Consider the following 20446-nt stretch of genomic DNA (forward strand, 5'->3'; position numbering starts at 1 on the left):
AATCCAAGACTTCACAGACTTGCTTCAAGGCAGATTTGGGGTGAATGTGCCATGCTGTAGTCAGGCATGTTTTAATAGACCAGTGATGGACAAACTCTGGTCCTCCTGATGCTGTTTAACTGCACTTCCCATCAGCCTAAACAGCATAAGGAAGATGAATTCTTAATTACAGACTAATATCATCTGCAGGACCACATTCCTGCTTTTGACTTATGAAGAGCAAAGATGTTTCTGGATGACTCCAAACACTATATTACACTTTAAGGTATATTTTATTCAGTAACATTTGAACATTTTACAGAAAAACAGGGCTGCCCTATGTATATTTCTTATTTACATTGCCATTTCTATAAAACATAAGTCTAACTTTAGAGATTTACAGTGTTTGCTTTCTCACCACAAAAAGAAAGTCCAACTCTAAGCTTTTGCACAGAATACTTTCAGAATACTAACTCTGATTGAAGAAAAATTGGCAACTTAACCCCAGTTGAAATATGTTGTCCTGGGATTTGCAATACTCATAGTTCAGGTACTATGAACATCTTGAGAACTAAATTCACATGAATATGACATCACTGTCTTCAGCTGCATGCAAGTCTAGTTCAGTGGGTCAACTATTGCAGCACATAGTTACCATTGCAACTCCTATTCTCTGTAACTGACTTTTGTCAAAGCAAATTGGAACAACCTCAAAACTTGTTTACTCCTTTTATCCCCTCCTGGCCATGGAAGAGTCTACCAGATGGTTCAGTACTTAAGAGACTTGAATAAATGTACTTTTCAGCCATCTTTTAAGACTTGCAGTCTTCTCCAGCTTTTTAAGGGCAATGGTGCCCTCTTGGAGACACTTCTGGGATCAACAGAAGAGGGTTGTACAAACTACCAAAAGTGGTAGTCGACCGGTTGTACAAACCTAGTATCAGATTCTTGGGTGGAAGTGGGGAGAACAAAGGGAAATTTGAGCTGGAAATTGAGCCATAAAAATGAAAGCTTTTGTTTCTTACAGTCATAATCATATGCTGGGAAAAATGCACCCATATTGGTGCTTCTTGGAAAATGCCTTTGGCTTCCATCTCAGAAAAACTCTCCTGCCAAATTTGGATTTGTTTCAACCCTCCACTCTACAGACACATAAGGGCACAATGATAAGGCCTTTTCAGAATACAAACATTTGTGCGTGGAGTTTACACTTCACCAAAAATGTGGAAATAGCACACAAAGCTAAGAAACAATGACTTTAGTGCTTGTAGTTTCTAAGAAGCCTTAACTAAAGAAAGTCATGTTGGAATACAATGTTTGGATGGGCTGACAGAAATTGAAGCAATGATTTTGAGGAACTCCAAATGAACCAAGTGAAAATGAAAGTACAATATTTCCTCAACCTGACTCTTTCAGACAAGGAAACAAACACCCATTACCCAGTTGGGTATTTCTATTACAGATGTAATTTTTAATGGTTTCCCTTTTGAAGTAGTTCATTTTATATCCCTGACTGTTATTTTTCAACCAAGCTTTCGGAAGAATGTGTTGCTATCCTGCGGACAGTTGCCGTGACAAATGCAGGTAGAGATGGACATCACAGGGTGTTTGATAAGATTCCCTTCAGGGCAACGGAACTCAACCTGGATGGTTTTAGTAGTGTGTGGGGTGCAGCAACGTCCATCATTGCAGATGCCACAATAGCGGGGTTTGTACATCTGGACACTGGTACAGTTATTATACTCCAAGTGGATGGCCATTAAAGACTTCCTGGTCCTGACACATCTCTTTCCCTTCTAAAAGAGAACATACATTAATAGTTAGAACACTGCAATAACCTGCTAGTAAGGCACACACAGCATTTTGGTAAATTGCAATACCATACATAATATGGAAGTGATCTGGATTTGTTGTAGATGACTTCTGTCAAGTTGACTTCTTGCATCAACACTACGAATGAGAGGCCTCCAAGTCACTCTTGCAGACTCTGAACTGTGACTTCTTTGATTGAGTCAATAATAATAATAATAATAATAATAATAATAATAATAATAATAGACCACCCTATCTCCCCGAAGGGACTCAGGGTGGTTTCCAACAAATAAGGCAAACATTCAATGCCAAAATAAAAGGTATACAAATAGTTTACATCAGGACAAGACACAATTAGACACTATAGAACAACATAACTATAACTTGATAATCAAAATAGCAAAAAATAAAAATAAGAAATAAAATAAAAATAAAACAAAAACTTCATAATATACAAAAAGCCCTGATAAAACACACTAAAAGTAAAATAAAATATAAAACTGAATACATCAGCACTCAATCTGGTGAGGTTCAACAACAGCAATGGCCAGGAGTGCTAAAATGGACAGTAATCAGAACAGTGTACTAGGGACTGGGCCTAGGGATTAATAATCAAATTAATCATTTTTGAAAACTTGCTGGAACATCCAGGTTTTCAGTTCCCTATGAAAGGAGGACATTCTGAAATCAGGGGGCCGCCACTGAGAAGGCCCTCTCCTTCATCCCCACCAGCTGTGCATGTGATGGTAGTGGAAGTGAGAGGGGAGCCTCCCCGGCAGATCTTAGAGCCCATGCTGGTTCATGGGGGAGATGCGATCACAAAGACAGGCAGGGCCTGAACTGTTTAGGGCTTTGTAAATCATAACCTGCATCTCGAATTAGGATTGGAAACTTTTCGGAAGCCAGTAGAGCTGCTTTAATAGGAACATTGTGCTCTCCCTTACAATTAGCTTGTTAAAAGCTTGATTGTTGACCTTTGTACCAATTGCAGTTTCCGGGCTATTTTCAAAGGCAGCCCCATGTGTAGTGCATTGCAATAATTCCATCTGGATGTAACCAAGGCATAGACCACTGTGGCTAAATCAGGCTTCTCGGGGTATGGTTTCAGCTGGTGCGCAACTGTGCAAAGGTCCTCCCAGCCACCGCTGACACTTGGGCATCAAACATCAGCGCTGAGTCCAGGAGAACCCCAAAGCTGTGAACATATGTCCTCAAGGGGAGTGTAACCCCGTCAAACACAGGATGTCACCCCGATCTGTCTCACGACTGACCAGGAGGGCTTCTGTCTTGTCTGTCTTCCATCCATCTGGAACGCAATCTTTCTTTTCTCTACCTTGCCAGGCATTATTACCTTTCCTGGTAAAAATATGTCTCCGTTTATTGATCTTGGCTTCATGGGAGAATTTAGGCATGATTTTGACTTTCTTGCCATGCTTATAACTCCCACTGACCTACTTTACTGGGTATTAGCTGGGAGAAGGAGATGCATTCTGCTGGTGATTGGAGCATGGCTAAATGAGGTTTCCATTAAGTTCATAGAGGCTGGGCCAAGAGAGTAACCTAAGTAGCTGATACGGGATTCTGCCTGCATACAATCAAAGCAACACTTGAACCAGGAGCATTCAGTTAGGCAAGCACACAGACTTCAATAGACAGGGTATGGATAGATCAGAACTTTGAAAAAAAAACCTTCCTCTGCTGAAAAATTATGTTTTGTGGTGAAAAATAAATGGCTTGAGTTTAGAATCTGCCTTTTGCTATCTGTTAAGAATCTCTGCTCCATTTTAGAGACCCTGTATTCCTGCCTCGTGCACCTATTTCATCAAGCTCTCTGGTCATGTATTTAAAGGTAGGGAGAAGTGCTTTGGGTAAGAAAAGAGATCAAAGTCTGCTTCCACCAGCCCAGAGTCATACTCCTAAACATTTGGAACATCTATCTGGGTTGGTGGAAGCAGATTTTGGTCTCTTCCTTCCCAAAGCTACCATCCGCCCAAGCAGATATTTTTTGTGTGTGAAAAGAACTTGGGAATTTGGTTCTCATGCTTTCTTGGACTCTGTGTAGGCTCAGAGGCACTTTGTTCCTCAATTCTTCCACTATGTTTGTCCATCGTTGGCAATGAACTAGAACCAGATCTAAAATTTTAGCTAAAAGTCCTCTTTCCTGCAAGGTTGGAGTCTACTCCCACTCCAGAAGGAAGACTTCAGATCACCTTCATACTCCTAGAAAAGAAAAACTAATTTGTTGCATATGGATGAGGGATCAGTAGAGGGAGCCTTTGAGTTAGGAACTAGCTAGTAGACTGCACCTCTTTTGAAGGATGAAATTAGCAGAACTTTGAAACATTTCTTTTTGCACAAGGGGATAGTTCAAAATAGTGCTGTTTACAAACTCTGGAAATTAGTCATCTGGTCATGCAATGATGTAAGGAGTGAATTCAAGCGGAAATGACACACTTGGATGCTCAGGAATACCCCTGAAGCAGCTTCAAACATTTTGTAAGTACCCAAAGGGTTTGGGGCAAACAACAGACTGCAAGTCCCTTGCTACACCCTTCTATTATTATTTAAAGTGATGCAGGTAGCTTTATTTAGCTTCGAAGGCAGGTGGCTTATCCATTCCTATGATGAAACTGCTGTGCTTCTGAAGAAATAGCTCTATTTGTTTTTTTGTGAAAAATAACTCTCCGTAAAAGTTTCATAAAATATTGCCAGAATTCTATGTTTCAAGCCTTCATCTAGTGCACAGTATTGTGCCGAGTGCTTTGCACATGTCAATATTCAGTGCTGATTTTATTTATTTATTTTGAATATTTATATCCTGTTCTTCTCAACCTCCGAAAAGGGACTCAGGACAGCTTACAACAGACAATCATTAGATGCCAACACAATACAATTAAAAATAATAAATACAATTAAACAGTTAAAACAATTATAAACCATTGATTAAAACAGTTTGCTGGTTCAAAGTCATAATTCAGATCCATACAATTGCAGTTCACTAAAAACATTCTCTTCCCTGTTGATCCATCTATTGTTCAATTGCTTGATCCCACAGCCAGGATTTCAGTTTTTTACGAAAGGTCAGGAAGGAGGTGACAGATCTAATGTTATTGGGGAGGGAGTTCCACAGTGGGGGGGGGGGCTACCACGGAGAAGGTCTTGTCTCTCGTTCCCACCAGTCATGACTGTGAAGGGGATGGACTAAGAGCAGGGCCTCCCTGGATGATATGGCACTCAGGAGCAGTAGAGTTCTCACAGTGAACACTGGAGACAGTTCCTTTACCTTTTACTAATGTGAATAAAATCATCTAAAGACGTATCTCTTCCATCTAGTTTTAAGCATGAATTTTAAACACGCGTCTTATGTTTAGTCTCTGTTCTATGCATTTTAATATGCGTTTTCTAGAACTACGGTTTAATATATACATATATCTGTGGAATTTTTATAATGTTTATGTGTTTTAATTATGCTGTAATACACCTTGATCCATAAGGAAAGGCAAGTAAGAAATAAAACTAGAACTCCCAGTGGCATAGCAGGTTAAACCACTGAGCTGCTGAACTTGCTGACTGAAAGGTTGGTGGTTTGAATCCAGGGAGCAGGGTGCGTTCTTGCTGTTAGCCCCAGCTTCTGCCAACTTAGCAGTTCAAAAACATGCAAATATGAGTAGATCAATAGATAATGCTTCAGTGGATAGGTAACGGTGCTCCATGTAGTCAAGCTAGCCACATGACCTTGGAGGTGTCTACGGATAATCTGGCTCTTCAGCTTAGAAATGGAGATGAGCACCACCCCCCAGAGTCGGACACTACTAGACTTAATGTCAGGGGAAACTTTACCTATCAAGTTTTCCCGAAAATAAGATACTGTTTTATATTTATTTTTCCTCAAGAAGACACTCTATGGCTTATATTCAGAAGATGTATTATTTTGGTCAAAGTCACACATTATCTGCCCTAGAAAACCCCATGATAGGTTTGCTTTAGGGTTGCCTAGGGAGGCATGATTTGCCCTCCTAATGAAATTCCACTCCCACATATAGTTTTAGTCACTTTTGGATAAAACACAAAATAACAAGACTGTTACAAACTTTTTGAGATTAGGGTTATCTATGGATACTAGTTAAAATAGAGTTGTATCCAAGGGACATTGTAATCTGACATGGTGAGGTCTCACATAACAATTTGTCATATGGAAACTCAGCTATGGGTTACTTGTCAACCCTTTAAAGTCACTTCTCCTACATATACATCAAGTCATTTCATGGCTGGTGGATAACAAAGGGATCATTGTTGTTGTTCATTCGTTCAGTCATCTCTGGCTCTTCGTGACCTCATGGACCAGCCCACGTCAGAGCTCTCTGTCAGCCGTCACCACCCCCAGCTCCTTCAAGGTCAGTCCAGTCACTTCAAGGATGCCATCCATCCATCTTGCCCTTGGTCGGCCCCTCTTCCTTTTACCTTCCACTTTCCCCAGCATAATTGTCTTCTCTAGGCTTTGCTGTCTCCTCATTATGTGGCCAAAGTACTTCAACTTTGTCTCTAGTATCCTTCCCTCCAGTGAGCAGTCGGGCTTTATTTCCTGGTTGGATCTTCTCGCAGTCCAAGGCACTCTCAGAACTTTCCTCCAACACCACAGTTCGAAAGCATCTATCTTCCTTTGCTCAGCCTTCCCTAAGGTCCAGCTCTCATAGTACAGACTATTTCTGTTCTCACAGCCAGATGTTGACCAAGGACATCTTATACAAAAATCTGTTGGGGTCCTCACTGCACTCAGCAGATACCATCAGTCTGTATTTGGTTAAAGGATCAAAGACTTTCCAATCCTCTCTGTTCTTCACTAGCAATCAAATAGCAGGTGTGTCCTACCAATGCATAATGGTGAGCCTTGGGAAAGCTTTGGACGAAAAAATACATATGCAAGTATAAGAAAGACTGACATTTGCTTATGTCATGAAAAGGATGCCATCTGGAATGTAGCTGTTTGTAACAACTACTGAGGAATGTGATGCCCTCCCAAAAGCACATTTTATTGTGGTTCTTATATGGCTTCAAATTGACTCTGACTTATGGTAACTTTTCTTATTATGTGGTTTTCTTGAAAAAAATGTATTCAGAGGAGCTTTGCCATTGCTTTCATCTTGTGCTACAAGAGCATAACTGGCCCAAAACCACCCAATGGATTTCTACAGCCTTTTGAACCCTTGTCAGTCAGACCACTACACCATGCTGTCTTGTGTTTATAATGTAGGCAAGCGACTGTGACCTTCTAGATCAGGCATCCTCAAACTGTGGTCCTCCAGGTGTTTGGACTTCCAACTCCCAGAACCCCCAACGAGATTGTTCAAGTGTCAGGAATTCTGGGAGTTGAAGGCCCAAACAGCTGGAGGGCTGCAGTTTGAGGATGCCTGTTCTAGATCAATGGTTCTCAATCTGTGGGTCCCCAGGTGTTTTGGCCTACAACTCCCAGAAATCCCAGTCAGTTTACCAGCTGTTAGGATTTCCGGGAGTTGAAGGCCAAAACATCTGGGGACCCACAAATTGAGAAGCACTGTTTTAGATGTTTCTGAATGTCAAATACTATAGTCCTTCACCTTTGTTGAACATGTTTCTGGATGATAGGAATTACATAAATATAAAATAGAAATCTTGTGCCAATTTTTTGTAAACAGCAGGTCTCGTAATTCATTATAATTAATTATATACCTAGGGCTTTCAAAAGTTGTAAACTATTTTTTGAGTTCCAAAACATCTCGATGGTAATAGCTTCCCAGTCCTGGTTTATGGAGGGTTAGCACATTATGCAACAGACTGGCTTGTTTGTCAACCAGAGAGCAAGACATACCTTTTGGAGTAACTGGCTCTTTTCACAAGGCCGAACTTCACAGAGCCTGGTCTCTTTCACCATTTCACAGGTTGGGTTCTTGTTTGTGACTCGGGTGGAGATCCCCATTCCACAAGTTGTGGAACATGCGCTCCATTCTGTTGTCTGCTCTATGCAATTGGAACTTGAATCTGAACCATCAATTCCAAGAGTAGCTTCTTGTCTATATGCTGAAAGCAAAATTTACAGCAGAGACATTGCCAATTAACACTGTTCCTTGATCAACACAAACAAAATGCAGTAAAATCCAGTAATGAACACAATCACATAACTGGAGAAGATACAGCCAGTCACATATGCCTTGACTGCTTCCATTTATTGGCTACAACAACATATTTTGGCTGCAATCCTCTGTGGCCTAGCATAATGTAGTATAGCAATGTTTCTCAAACAGTCGAGGTGAATTGGACTTCAACTCCCAGAAATCCCAGTCAGTTTATCAGCTGTTAGGAATTGTGGGGGGTGAAGTCCAAAACATCTGGAGGAACACAATCTGAGAAACTCTATAGTACAGTATGCAGATACTAATTCTACAGATATTTGTTAAGGGTTGTATGTTGTTGTTGTTCATTCATTCAGTCGCTTCTGACTCTTCATGACCTCATGGACCAGCCCACGCCAGAGCTCCCTGTCAGCCATCACCACCTCCAGCTCCTTCAAGGTCAAGCCAGTCCCTTCAAGGATACCATCCATCCATCTTGCCCTTGATCAGCCCCCCTTCCTTTTTCCTTCCATTTTCCCCAGCATTTTCTCTAAGCTTTCCTGTCTTCTCATGATGTGGCCAAAATACTTCATCTTTGCCTCTAATATCCTTCCCTCCAATGAGCAGTTGGGCTTTAGTTCCTGTAGTAAGGACTGGTTGGATCTTCTTGTGGTCCAAGGCACTCTCAGAACTTTCCTCCAACACCATAGTTCAAAAGCATCTATCTTCCTTCGCTCAGCCTTCCCTATGGTCCAGTTCTTGATACCAAGGTACTTGTTTACAAAGCTATTGTCCCCCCAACCCTGTTATATGCCTGTGAAATGTGGATTGTCTACAAACATCACACTCAACTCCTGGAATGATTCCATCAGTGTTGCCTCCATTGTTATATCAATCGGATTACTTTTTACTATGGTTTTCTTTTTATTGCTTTGGCTACATATATTCCTAAATAAACTGCTTGCTGATTTTGCCCAACTGGTGTGGCGTTTGAAGTCAGAGGTGATTCTGCTCTGGAGTACGACACGTGCCCCTTCCTTAGAAGTAGCTTTCAGAATGTAAGTTACTTTACCTGCCATTGCAAAGCCTCCCACATCAACATCCTCTTTGGAGTCACAAGACCATTGCTCGCAGCATTCCTTGGGGACTTCAATTTTTCGTGGGAAGGGACACTCTGGACCCGGAAGCAGGAGGTCAAGGTTGCATCGGGGCACGCAGCCGATCTGTCCATCTCTGCACGTACAGTGATATTTACAGTTGGGCTGGAATGTCTCTCCACTCCGGTAAATAATTCCATCGAACACACAGTTGTCTCCTTCGAGATCTGAAGCAAAGAAACAAAGAAATCAAGCTGCAGTTGGGCTGGAATGTCTCTCCACTCCGGTAAATAATTCCATCGAACACACAGTTGTCTCCTTCGAGATCTGAAGCAAAGAAACAAAGAAATCAAGCTGCATATGAACCATTAGTACACTTAACAATGGTTCATGCCACTTGCTGGGGAAAAAGCCCAACATGCATAAAGCTACCTTGCAGACAGCTGGAACCCTCCGACACTTACAATACAATTTCTAGGCAATCTCGAAAGATAGGAATTAATTAAAATAATTAGTTGGTTAAATTTAAAACTTGATAACAATAACATTGAATGTAACTAAATTTATTAGAAAAGTCGTTTACGTTTAGATCTCAACATGAGCATTTCTCCAGAATGAAGTGATTTTATAAAATGAATTAAAATGAGTGATTTTATTTTAAGCACTGCAAGGGAGATCCTGTGACCTATTAAAGAAATCAATTCCCACACTTGGAGGTTTCTAGGAAAGATATTCACTTTGAAAAGAAAGTGCACTAGGATGTCAAGAGCTTAAGAAACACCCTTGAACCTAACATACAGTAATCTTGAACTAAAATCAGGAATCCTTAGTCATTTCCACATATTAAAATACCCAGTGGTGAAAATAATTATCAGGCACTCATTCATGTCTTATTTCTTGAAGCATATATTTCATGCTCAAGTAACACCGGCATTAAGGCACCTTATCTGCTCCATATATTAAAATCTGAAGCTCTTAATTCTGTGACTTTTGCTGGGATCCATGTAAGATCCAGGAAACAAAAGAGTGGAGAGATAAAGAGAAAGGAACATCTGAAAAGGGGAATTGATGAGGTAAGTGGGAAATGGGGCATTCAAAATTTCATGCAGCTGTTTTAATTTCTCCAAAGTTCTACTTCCTTTTTTAAAACCTTCTCACAAGGCTTTTCTCTGTAGTCATATAAAATAGATTTAAACTCCAATTTTAAATTAGTTGTTAAAAATGTCCCATTTCAGTGTAAATGTAGCTGAATTAGATTTTTCCAGTGTACTGAAGTACATATCCCATTATATTAACTGGCCCACTTCTGGTATCACAGGGCAGAAGGGACTGTTTTGAAGAACAGCTCCCTGGACATTTAGTGAAAACCCATTAAAAGGCCACGGCTGCAATACAGTCTCTTCCAGCTGCAATACAGTCTCTCTGCTGGGAATCTGGATTGCTAGGAACTTGAAAGCATTTCCACATGCAAGGTTTGCTTTGGCTTTGTTGTCAATCTGTTCACAGCTGGGGAGGAAACCTCCTACCTTGGCAGGAGTGGACATTTGAAAGAGTCATATCCCATTGTTGTTGTGTGCCTCCAAATCAACTCTGACTTAATAACCGTCACCTTATGTTTTTTTTCTGGGGCTAAGTGCATTTGACTTTTCGAAGGTCACCCAGTGGAGCTTTTACGACTGAGCAGGGAATTAAACTCTGGTCTCTAGTCATAGTCCAGTGCTCATACTATAACACTCTGTGGTAGACTACTGCATCCCTCCAGATATTTTTGAACTGTAGCCCCTACAATCCCAATCTTTTGCCATGGGTAGAAGGGAAGTTGCAGGCTACATACATCTGGGGGATTAATGCAGTTTGAAATTAGACCAAATCAAGGGTTGTAATTTGGCATGGCACCATCACTATTTGGCAGAGAACAGTAAAGACCTTGTAAAACTCCAGCTCCCATGGTTCCATAATACTAAACCATGGCAGTTAAAATTATGTCAAACTGCATTAGTTCTACTGTGTAGATGCACCCCTGGAGAGCCACTTGGCCTTAATTATTCTCAATCACAACAGGTTGTGTGGTCTTAATGATTTGAGCGTTGCTCTACAATTCTGGAGATCAAGGTTCAATTCCCTGTTCAGCCAGTGAAAACCATAGGTGATTCACACACTACGAGCCACAGAAAAGATTGTGATAGAGTTGTCTTAAGTTTGCTATAAGTTGGAAAGAACTTAAAGGCATACAACAACGTCTTTAAATAGAATATTTTCAGATTGTCATAGAATCATAGAGTTGAAAGAGACCTCATTGGCCATCCTGTCCATCTAGCCTTTGTTTCAAAGCCAACAGGTGGCCATCCAGTCTGTTTAAAAGCCTCCACCACAATCTGGGGCAGAGAGTTCCACTGCTGTACAGCTCTCACAGTTAGGAGGTTCTTCCTAACTGTGCTGTCGCACGCTGGGCCTGTGCATAAGACTATAGATAGGACATAAATTCTGTGTGCCCAACAGGACGCCAGGGCTGCCTCAGATTAAAGGCCTTTGGATTTCCTTAAACAGAGTCTTTAGACTGCTTAAAGGTTCAACAAAGTTCTTTATTAATGAAAATAAACAGGTACTTTAAGGCTTTCTTAACAGTCTATTGGCTCTCTCTCAATCTTGTCCACAGGGAACAGGCACTATATTCATAACTGTAACTAATGGGGAAATCCTTAACTTCTAATCTGGGCAGTCTGTCTTTGCCTCTGATGGCATGGAGCCCCTACACCCAATACCAACTGCTTCTGACTTCCGCGAGTGACCCTTACCAAGCAGAGCTTTGTAGACTTCCAGGGAAAAGAAGTTCAGGTTTCGGTGATGGCTGGCTGAAGTCCTTCAGCAAAGGAGCTGTAGGGCTGTATAACCCCAGCCAAGCTGTGGGCTGTATATCTCCCCGGCCAAGTCGTAGAAGATGAAGCTTTCTACAGGAGCTCTTGGTATTATGTCCTGCATGAAAGGCTTCTCTGTGTGGACTGTACCCAAAAAGGCTCCTATTCCCTCCAAAAACCCAAAAAGGGGTGGGACCCGGTAACCTAACTATAATTGACAGGTGGCTTGCCCTATGATTGCAGCCAAAAGAAGCCACCTATCTGCAGAGTCCCTGAAACTTAGGATTACAACAAACATTCAATGCAAAGCAAACAGAATTGGAGCTCCTGGTACAGCTGTACCTGCACACTAATGTTCAGGTGAAATCTCATTTCCTGTAGTTTGAAGCCATTGTTCTGCTTCCTAGTCTCCAGGGCAGCAGAAAACAAGCCTGCTTCCTCCTCGCTATGACTTCTCATATATTTATACATGGCTATGATGTCTCCTCTCAGCCTTCTCTTCTGCAGGCCAAATATGCCCAGCTCTTTCAGCCACTACTCATAGGGCTTGTTCTCCAGATCCTTGATTCTCTGGACACATTCCAGCTTTTGAACATCTCCCTTAAACCGCAGTGCCCAGAATAGGACACAGTATTCCAGGTATGGTCTGAACAAGGCAGACTAGAGGGGTAGCATGACTTCCCTAGACATTATTTATACAGGCCAAATCCCATTGGCTTTTTTTTTTTTTTTGCCGCTGCATCACATTGTTGGCTCATGTTTAACTTGTTGTACATGAGGACTCCAATATCTTTTTTTCACACATACTGCTGTTGAGCCAGGTGTCCCCCATTCTGTATCTTTGAATTTCATGTTTTCTGCCTAAGTGGAGTATCTTACTTTTACTCTGTTGAAGTTCATTTTGTTAGTTTTGGCCCGTCTCTAATCTATTAAAATGGTTTTGAATTCTGCTCCTGTCTTCTGGAGTAGCTGAGCCACCTGATAGTGACTCAGCCAAGAGAGATGCTATGGGTAATGTGACACTACAATATCCTGGGATTTTATGACAACCTCAGAGCAAACACATTTCCTTTTGCAGGAAAGTCTCTTGCATTCAGGACTTTGCTAGGCAGAGTTGGAGACATTTTTTGAAATTATAACTCCCAGGCTACTCCAAGTAGTATGGCCACCATGGCAGGGAGAGACCGGTCTTTTTGGTTCACAAAATTCAACTTTCTCAGATTCTGGCTATTCATGCAAGCCAGATGGATTACGACTGCTATTTCAAGCATCATTTCTAAAAAATTCCACTGTGTTCAGTTTGCAAAACATAAATAGAATTTAATAGCTCTCGTGTTGCTGAAAACAAACTCTAGTTGCTGATTTTGGGACTTCTATACAAGATTCTTGATTGCCGGCTTGGGAACTGGGTCAAGATTCCCAGAACATGCGTGTTACAAGCAGAGAGCACATTCCACAGTTGTGAAGTTATCACATAACTGGAGCCAGGAAGTAAGCTGGGGTATGCACTGGGATGTCCACATCTGGCCGCCTCCAAGTCCAAGTTTGGCGTATAATACAAAGCTTCGGGTGGCTATGGCCACCGTTCTGTACACATTTACACAGAGCCTGGGAAAGGTTTTTTTAAAAAAAGTTAATCCCAGAATCCTTCACCCTGCATGGACTGAGTCAAGGTGGCTAGAAAATTATAGAAATAAGAATCCAAAAAAGTGAGTTAACTAAGCTCTGCACTCGTCTAGGACCAAGCCACAAAAATAATGCAGTTTAACAGCACTAATTTTCCTGGTTCAATGCTATGGGATCTTGAGACTTATAGTCTGGTGAGGCACCAGCATTCTTTGGCAGAGAAGACTACAGACCTTGTAAATCTACAACTCACATGAAAACGTAGGCCACTTCAGAGTGAGGCAGAATGGGGCAGGGACTAAGTAAGTCTAAGTGAAAAACATCTTATAAAATATGTAGTGCAGTTCTAGTGAATATTTAAAAAATAAAAACAAATACCGTGACAACTTTATGAAGTAACACTACTTTAGTGCATGCTTAAGAGTTGAAACCAAGCAATGTTATTGAAACTTATTATTTTTGGAAAGTTTGTGGAAAAAGAGATCTAGTTTAATATTTACAGTCGGTCCTCAGCATTGGTGGTTTTTAACTTTAGCATATCTGATTACTTATGAATTCAATTAATGTGGTCTCTGTAGGAATCTTTGTCCTCCAGCACAACTATGTACAACTTTTGACAGAAGGTGAGCAATGGGGTGCCCTGGAAGAGTAGTTTGAAAGTGGTTTGAAAGAAAAATGTGATTAGATAAATAGATACTGCTTAAAAGCAGGGAGGTATTTAAGGCACCCATAAGGAAATGCCAGAAAAATGCCAGCAATTCGAAGGAAGGTGCGTCGAGCCAACCTCGACTGGGACCGCCTGCCACCTGGAAACCAATGCCCTCACTGTGGGAGAAGATGCAGATCAAGAATAGGGTTCCACAGTCACCTACGGACCCACTGCCAGTACACCAATCTTGGAAGACAATCCTACTCGGACAATGAGGGATCGCATAAGTAAGTAAGGTGCAGAACAATAGGATCCCATTGAAAGCAATGGTTTTCACCTGGATCACTGCCTCTTGTATTCTCTGCAGTTTGGTGCAGAACAACTTTCCCCATGGGAAGATGAGATTTTAAACGGGCGTCAGTCTCCTTTAAAGTAAGGGGCTTTGGGCAGGGCAAGAGATCTCTTGGTGTTTTGATATTGTCGTTTCTCCTGATTAAAAAACAAAAAAGTAATACTAACCTTGTGATGAATATAAGATGAATGTATTGCCAGCTCTCAAGTTTCCACGCGTGTGAGTGTGATGGGGAGGCAGAATTCAAAATGGGGTTGTTGACTATATAAGAGGGGCAATTCTCTACCTTAAAGGGACAGTTACCCATGCTTTCCCCTCTCAATATGATGAGTTTGTAGGATACTGGGAAAACAGGGCTTGTACATGGGAATGCATCTTAGGCAAGTCATATTTTCTCTTAAGATATTCTGCCAGGAAAATCCCATGAATGGTTTGCCTAAAGGTTACCGTTAGTCAGAAATGGCTGGAATGCACAAAACAAGAACAAAATGATACCAGAAGATATAAACAGAGTGAATTCTAGAACATTTTTCAATCCAGTCACTCTGTGTGATGCTAGACATTTGCAGCTACTTGTGGGGAACAGATACTCCCCCCCCCTCCATTTTTAAAAGTATTATTACTTAACATATACATTTTAGACAACACTAAGCAGCAATCAGACCGTTCAACTACTTCTTATTGGGAACAATGCTTTCATTTCACATCCCTATAATAGTTAATCCACAGCAGGTATTCGTGAGGAGCTCCAAGGCATATGAACCATAATAGCATACTAAAGCAGAACTTTCCAAATATTTCATGTTGGTGACACACTTTTTGGACATGCATCATTTCGGTACACAGTAATTCAGTTTTACTATCAAAGCGGAGATTAAACCAACCCCTTTAAAGAGATATGGACATATAAGGTAAAGGGAAAGGTTTCCCCTTGACATTAAGTCTAGTCCGACTCTAGGAGATGGTGCTCATCTCCATTTCTAAGCCAAAGAGTTGGCGTGTCCATAGGCACCTCCAAGGTCATGTGGATGGCATGACTGCGTGGAGTGCCATTACCTTCCCGCAAAAGTGATACCTATTTATCTACTTAAATTTGCATGTTTTCGAACTGCAAAGTTGGTAGAAGCTGGGGCCAACGGTGGGAGCTGACCTCACTTCCTGGATTCAAACCACCAACCTTTTGGTCAGCAAGTTCAACAGCTCAGTGGCTTAACCTGCTGCACCACCGGGGTCTCCATATGGACACATACATAACTTGTAATAGCGAAATGTATGAAAACCTTTCATTTATATTGTTTAAAATCTATGTTTTACTGATTATTTCCCACAGACTCTGAAGTTTCTTATCACATTCATGTTACACACCTACACACTGCAGCCAACACACAAATGTGTTACAACACAATTTGGAAAGCTCTGCACTCTAAGAACAGTGTGTGGTCTAGTGAGTAGTGCTCTAGATTGAGATTTAAGGGATTCAAAGCCCACAGAGTCATGAAACTCACTAGGTAATCTTGGGTCAATCACTCACTCTCAAGACTCACCTTTCTCACCAGAATGTTGTGAGCATAAGAGACGAATTAAACATTTGTATACTACCTTAACACATGAGAGGCAGAATGTTGATGCAGCTACCACACAAACCCATTCACAAAACCCTGGGTTGCAGCTTTTTGAAATTTTCTAACCATGTAGGTAAGACAGAAGTTTGGTGGAGGAAGCAACAGCTGTTTATGGACCATAACACACCAAAGCTTAGAGAGGGAGATCCCCTTTGGATGTCGCAGGATTGCAACTCCAAACATTCCACTTCATCAGCTGTACTAGCCAAGACATGGGATGTCATACAATCCTCATTCCTGGCTACAGCATAACATGAACAGTTCAGGTTGATTATCCAGTATCTGAAATGCTTAGAACCTAACATGTTTGGGATTCTGGAACACAGGTATTTGTATATAGGTACATTCTAGAGATGGGACCCAGGTCTAAATATGCCATTCATTTATGTTTCATACACATCTCACTGAGATAGCCTGAGTACACTCCATTTTTAAAATAATTTTAAAATACTTTTCTGCATGAATGGGTCATTCTTACTGCAGATGAAAAAAGAAGCAGCAGACAGCAGTAACAGAATTGTCTCTGCTTTTTGCTATAACATGCAAACCAGAAAAGAGTTTTACTTTTAACTGACCTTAAAAATGTGACTCCTGGGACATTTACAAGAGAGAGAGAAAATCATACTTATCCATTTTGAGTGCCTTCAAGTCATTTCTGACAACCCTATAGTGACCCTATCAAACTGTTGGTCTGGCAAGATTTATTTAAAGGGGATTTGCCCTTCTCTTTCCTGGAGGCTGAGAGTGTGCCTTGCCCACTGTGTCACCAAATGGGTTGCGGAGATTCATATCCTGGTCTCCAGAATGATAGGGTACACTTAAACTGTAGAAATGATACAGTTTGACACCACTTTAACACCATGGATTAATGGAAAATTTTCTGAATTGTGTCTTGCGACACATTCCTGTGTTGGCTGCAGTGTGTAGGTGTGTCCCATAAACAGAACGTGTCTATGTGAAATAAACAATAAATCATATATTTTTAAAAATATAATCAAAAGCTTACATTTTAACCTCCTTGTGGCACAGTGGGTTAAACCACTGAGCTGCTGAATTTGCTGACCAAAAGTTTGATGGTTCAGATCTGGGGAGCGGGGTGAGCTCCTGCTGCTAGCCCCAGCTTCTGCCAAACTAGCAGTTCAAAAACATGCAAATGTGAGTAGATCAATAGGTACAGCTCCAGCGGGAAGGTAATGGCACTCCATGCAGTCATGCTTGTCACATGACCATGGAGGTGTCTACAGACAACGCTGACTCTTCGATTTAGAAATGGAGATGAGCAACAACCCTCAGAGTCAGACACAACTAGACTTAATGTCAGGGGAAACCTTTATCTAAGTGAAACTTTTTGGAAAATACATTGCATTCCCATATATTCCATTATTGAAGTTTATATATGTTATATAGCTCATATGAGGGGTCAGTTTGCTAGTAAAACTGAATGGCCATGTTGCAGAATGATGCATGAATAGAAACTAAAATGTTTGGAAATCTCTGGCTGAAGGTGATGGAATTGTGGCCGTTGACCTTGAACATGGTCTTTAGCCTGCTTTTCCTCACCAAACTACAAATCCCAAGATTCTAGAACATGGAACCTTGCAATATCAAACAGCATAAGTTGTACAGTGTAGATCAGACATGGGCAAACTTTGGCCCTCCTGGTGTTTTGGACTTCCAACTCCCACAATTCCTAATAACGAATTGTGGGAGTTGAAATCCAAAGCACCTGGAGGGCCAAAGTTTGTCCATGCCTGGTGTAGAATCCCCTTCTGTGCTATGCTCTTACAGCCCCCCTACCCACTTACCCATGCAGATGCCCATGCCAGCCTGGGTGCCAGCCCCTCGGTCACAGTAGAGGCCCGCGCTTTGATCGCAGGGCATCTTCTCTGAGCAGCTTTGGCCCCGTTGCCGGGCACATGTCAAGCAGCAGGAGCAACCATCCAAGACGGAGGGCACCCCTGGGGGACACGGTGGAGGCTCCGGGGGACAATCACAGGGTAGCAGGCAGTTTGGCTCCTCTGCTTGGCTGGGCACCTGGAAGAAAGCGAGGAAGAAGCCAATGCTGGGTTATTTATTTATTTACAGGATTTATATTCCACCCTTCTCATCCCGCAGGGGACTCACGGCGGATTACAATGTACACATACATGACAAACATTCAGTGCCATAGACACACAACATATATAGACAGACACACAGAGGCTATTTAACTTTCCAGCTTTCATGATGGCATTCTGGCCACCATAGAGCTGTCGCTTCACCGTCCACTTGAGACACTGATGGAGTACTTCTTCATTCTTTGCTTGCTAGAGATTTTATAGCATTGTAAATTAGTTAAATTAGCCTCCCCACAGAAGCGGTACCTAAATTTCCTACTTGACAGATGCAACTGTCTTTTGGGCTGCAAAGGTCGACAGCAAGCTTCACACAATGGTCGGAAGCTCTCTCTGACCCGGGCTGGCTTCGAAATCAGTAGTGGTCAGTAGTGATCTTAATGCAGTTAACTCCCAGCCAGCTGTGCCACAGTCCCGGTTACCATCCATGGAGCACATCTACACCCTAAAATGAATGCAGTCTGGCACCACTTGAATACTATTGAATCCTAGGAGTTGCTCTTTGGTGAGGCATCAACTCTCCTGGGTAGAGAAGGCTATAGACCAGGCATGCGCAAACTTGGGCCCTCCCTCCAGGTGTTTTGGACGTCAACTCCCACAATTCCTACTAGGAAAACATTTGGAGGGAAGGCCCAAGTTTGCCCATGCCTGCTAGAGACTTTGTAGAGTTGCCATTCCTAGGATTCCATAGCCTTGAGCCAAGGCAGGTAAAGAGGTGTCAAACCGCATTCCTTCCACAATGGAGACCCACCCTTTTGGCTCGCAAGCCTGCAAAGAAAGAAGCCGTACTCACTGTGCAAAGGAGGAGGAAGAGGAAGGAAAGGCCCGGCGTGGGGCGCAGAGCACAGCTGCAAAGGCGCATCTCCTGCAGGCGCCGCTTCTCCATCCTGCCAGATGCACACACTGCCATTGGGGCGAATTTATAGGCAGCGCCTTCACCATCCTCGGGCTCTGATTGGACGAAGGGGGAGGGCGGAGCAGCCAATCCCCAACGCCGGTGTCGAATTCGGATCTAAGTCTCCTGCGCGCAGAGAGAGGAAAAGGGAGAGCGAGTTGGAAGGCGCACCTCCAAACAATGAATGGGTCTATATCAGGCATGGGAAAACTTGGGCCCTCCCTCCAGGTATTTTGGACTTCCTAATAGGAATTCTGGGAGTTGAAGTCCAAAACACCTGGAGGGAGGACCCAAGTTTGCCCATACCTGATCTATATGCCCATGGCTGTTAGGAATTGTGGGAGTTGAACTCCAAAACACCTGGAGGAAGGGCTGAAGTTTGCCCATGCCTGATCTATATGCCTATGGCTGTTAGGAACTATGGAAGTTGAAGTCCAAAACACTTGGAGGGAGGGCTGAAGTTTGCCCATACCTGATCTATATGATCATGGTTGTTAGGAACTCTGGGAGTTGAAGGCCAAAACACCTGGAGGGAAGGCTGAAGTTTGCCTATGGCTGTTAGGAACTGTGGGAGTTGAAGTCCAAAACACCTGGAGGGAGGGCCCAAGTTTGCCCATACCTGATCTATATGTCTATGGCTGTTAGGAATTGTGGGAGTTGAAGCCCAAAACACCTGGAGAAAGGGCTGAAGTTTGCCCATACCTGATCTATATGCTGTAGAATGCAGTTTGAAACTACAGCTTACTGCTATAGATTCCTGGGAATTGTAGTTTAGTGAGATGCCAGTCCTCTTGGGAAGAGAAGGGCAAAGACCCTGTCAAACTACAGATCCTAGGCTTCCATAATATTGAGCTTACACTGGAGAATGGATAGCAGTTTGAGACCGCTTTGGTTGTCCTGGTATGTATTTTGCTAACGCATCAGCACTCTTTGGCAGAGAAGAGAAGGTAAAAGATCTTATATATGTTCACATTAGAGAATGAATCCACTTTAAATCTGGTTGCTGCCTCTTGCAGAATTTTGGGGTTTGTAGTTTAGGGAGGGGCATTTAACAGCCTCACTAAAGTGCAAACACCAGAATTTTGCAGGAGGCAGAAACCGGACTTAAAGCGGGTTCATTCTTTACTGTGATAAGGTCAAGGATGCTCCTGCTTCAAGTATAGCTTTGATGTATGCTGAAGGCAGAATCAGTTATTTAGTTACTATAAGTGACTTAGGCAACTTTTTATGACCCAACCCTCCTGGTCTTGATGGAAATATTCAATTATGCTCCAGTCACAAGCAGAATGCATCCACTCTAAGCTGAATAGGTAGATGAGAGTAATCATGGCAATAGGGTCAATACCATGCCTGAACTTT

The 20446-nt window shown here is 42.2% G+C and overlaps 1 protein-coding gene across 1 annotated transcript; it reads right to left on the reverse strand.

Annotated features, from left to right (window-relative positions):
* Window positions 1–253: 253 nt before the first annotated feature.
* Window positions 254–19086, reverse strand: CCN3 (cellular communication network factor 3). The gene is made up of 5 exons (XM_067467314.1): window positions 18986–19086; window positions 17884–18112; window positions 8950–9201; window positions 7637–7845; window positions 254–1775 (listed from the first exon to the last, which is right to left on the reverse strand). Exons 1-5 carry the CDS (start codon window positions 19076–19078, stop codon window positions 1503–1505), a joined length of 1056 nt encoding a protein of 351 aa, XP_067323415.1. The 5' UTR covers window positions 19079–19086; the 3' UTR covers window positions 254–1502.
* Window positions 19087–20446: the final 1360 nt, after the last annotated feature.

The sequence above is a fragment of the Anolis sagrei genome, chromosome 4, assembly GCF_037176765.1.
Source record: "Anolis sagrei isolate rAnoSag1 chromosome 4, rAnoSag1.mat, whole genome shotgun sequence".
Classification (NCBI taxonomy): domain Eukaryota; kingdom Metazoa; phylum Chordata; class Lepidosauria; order Squamata; family Dactyloidae; genus Anolis; species Anolis sagrei.

Excerpts from the sequence above, each read along its gene's own strand:
- CCN3 (XM_067467314.1), bottom strand. The coding sequence starts at position 19,078 with ATGGAGAAGCGGCGCCTGCAGGAGATGCGCCTTTGCAGCTGTGCTCTG. Across the intron at positions 9,202-17,883 it reads TGGCATGGGCATCTGCATGG|ATCTCGAAGGAGACAACTGT; the intron begins GTAAGTGGGTAG and ends TCTTTGCTTCAG. Across the intron at positions 1,776-7,636 it reads AGAGCCAGTTACTCCAAAAG|AAGGGAAAGAGATGTGTCAG; the intron begins GTATGTCTTGCT and ends GTTCTCTTTTAG.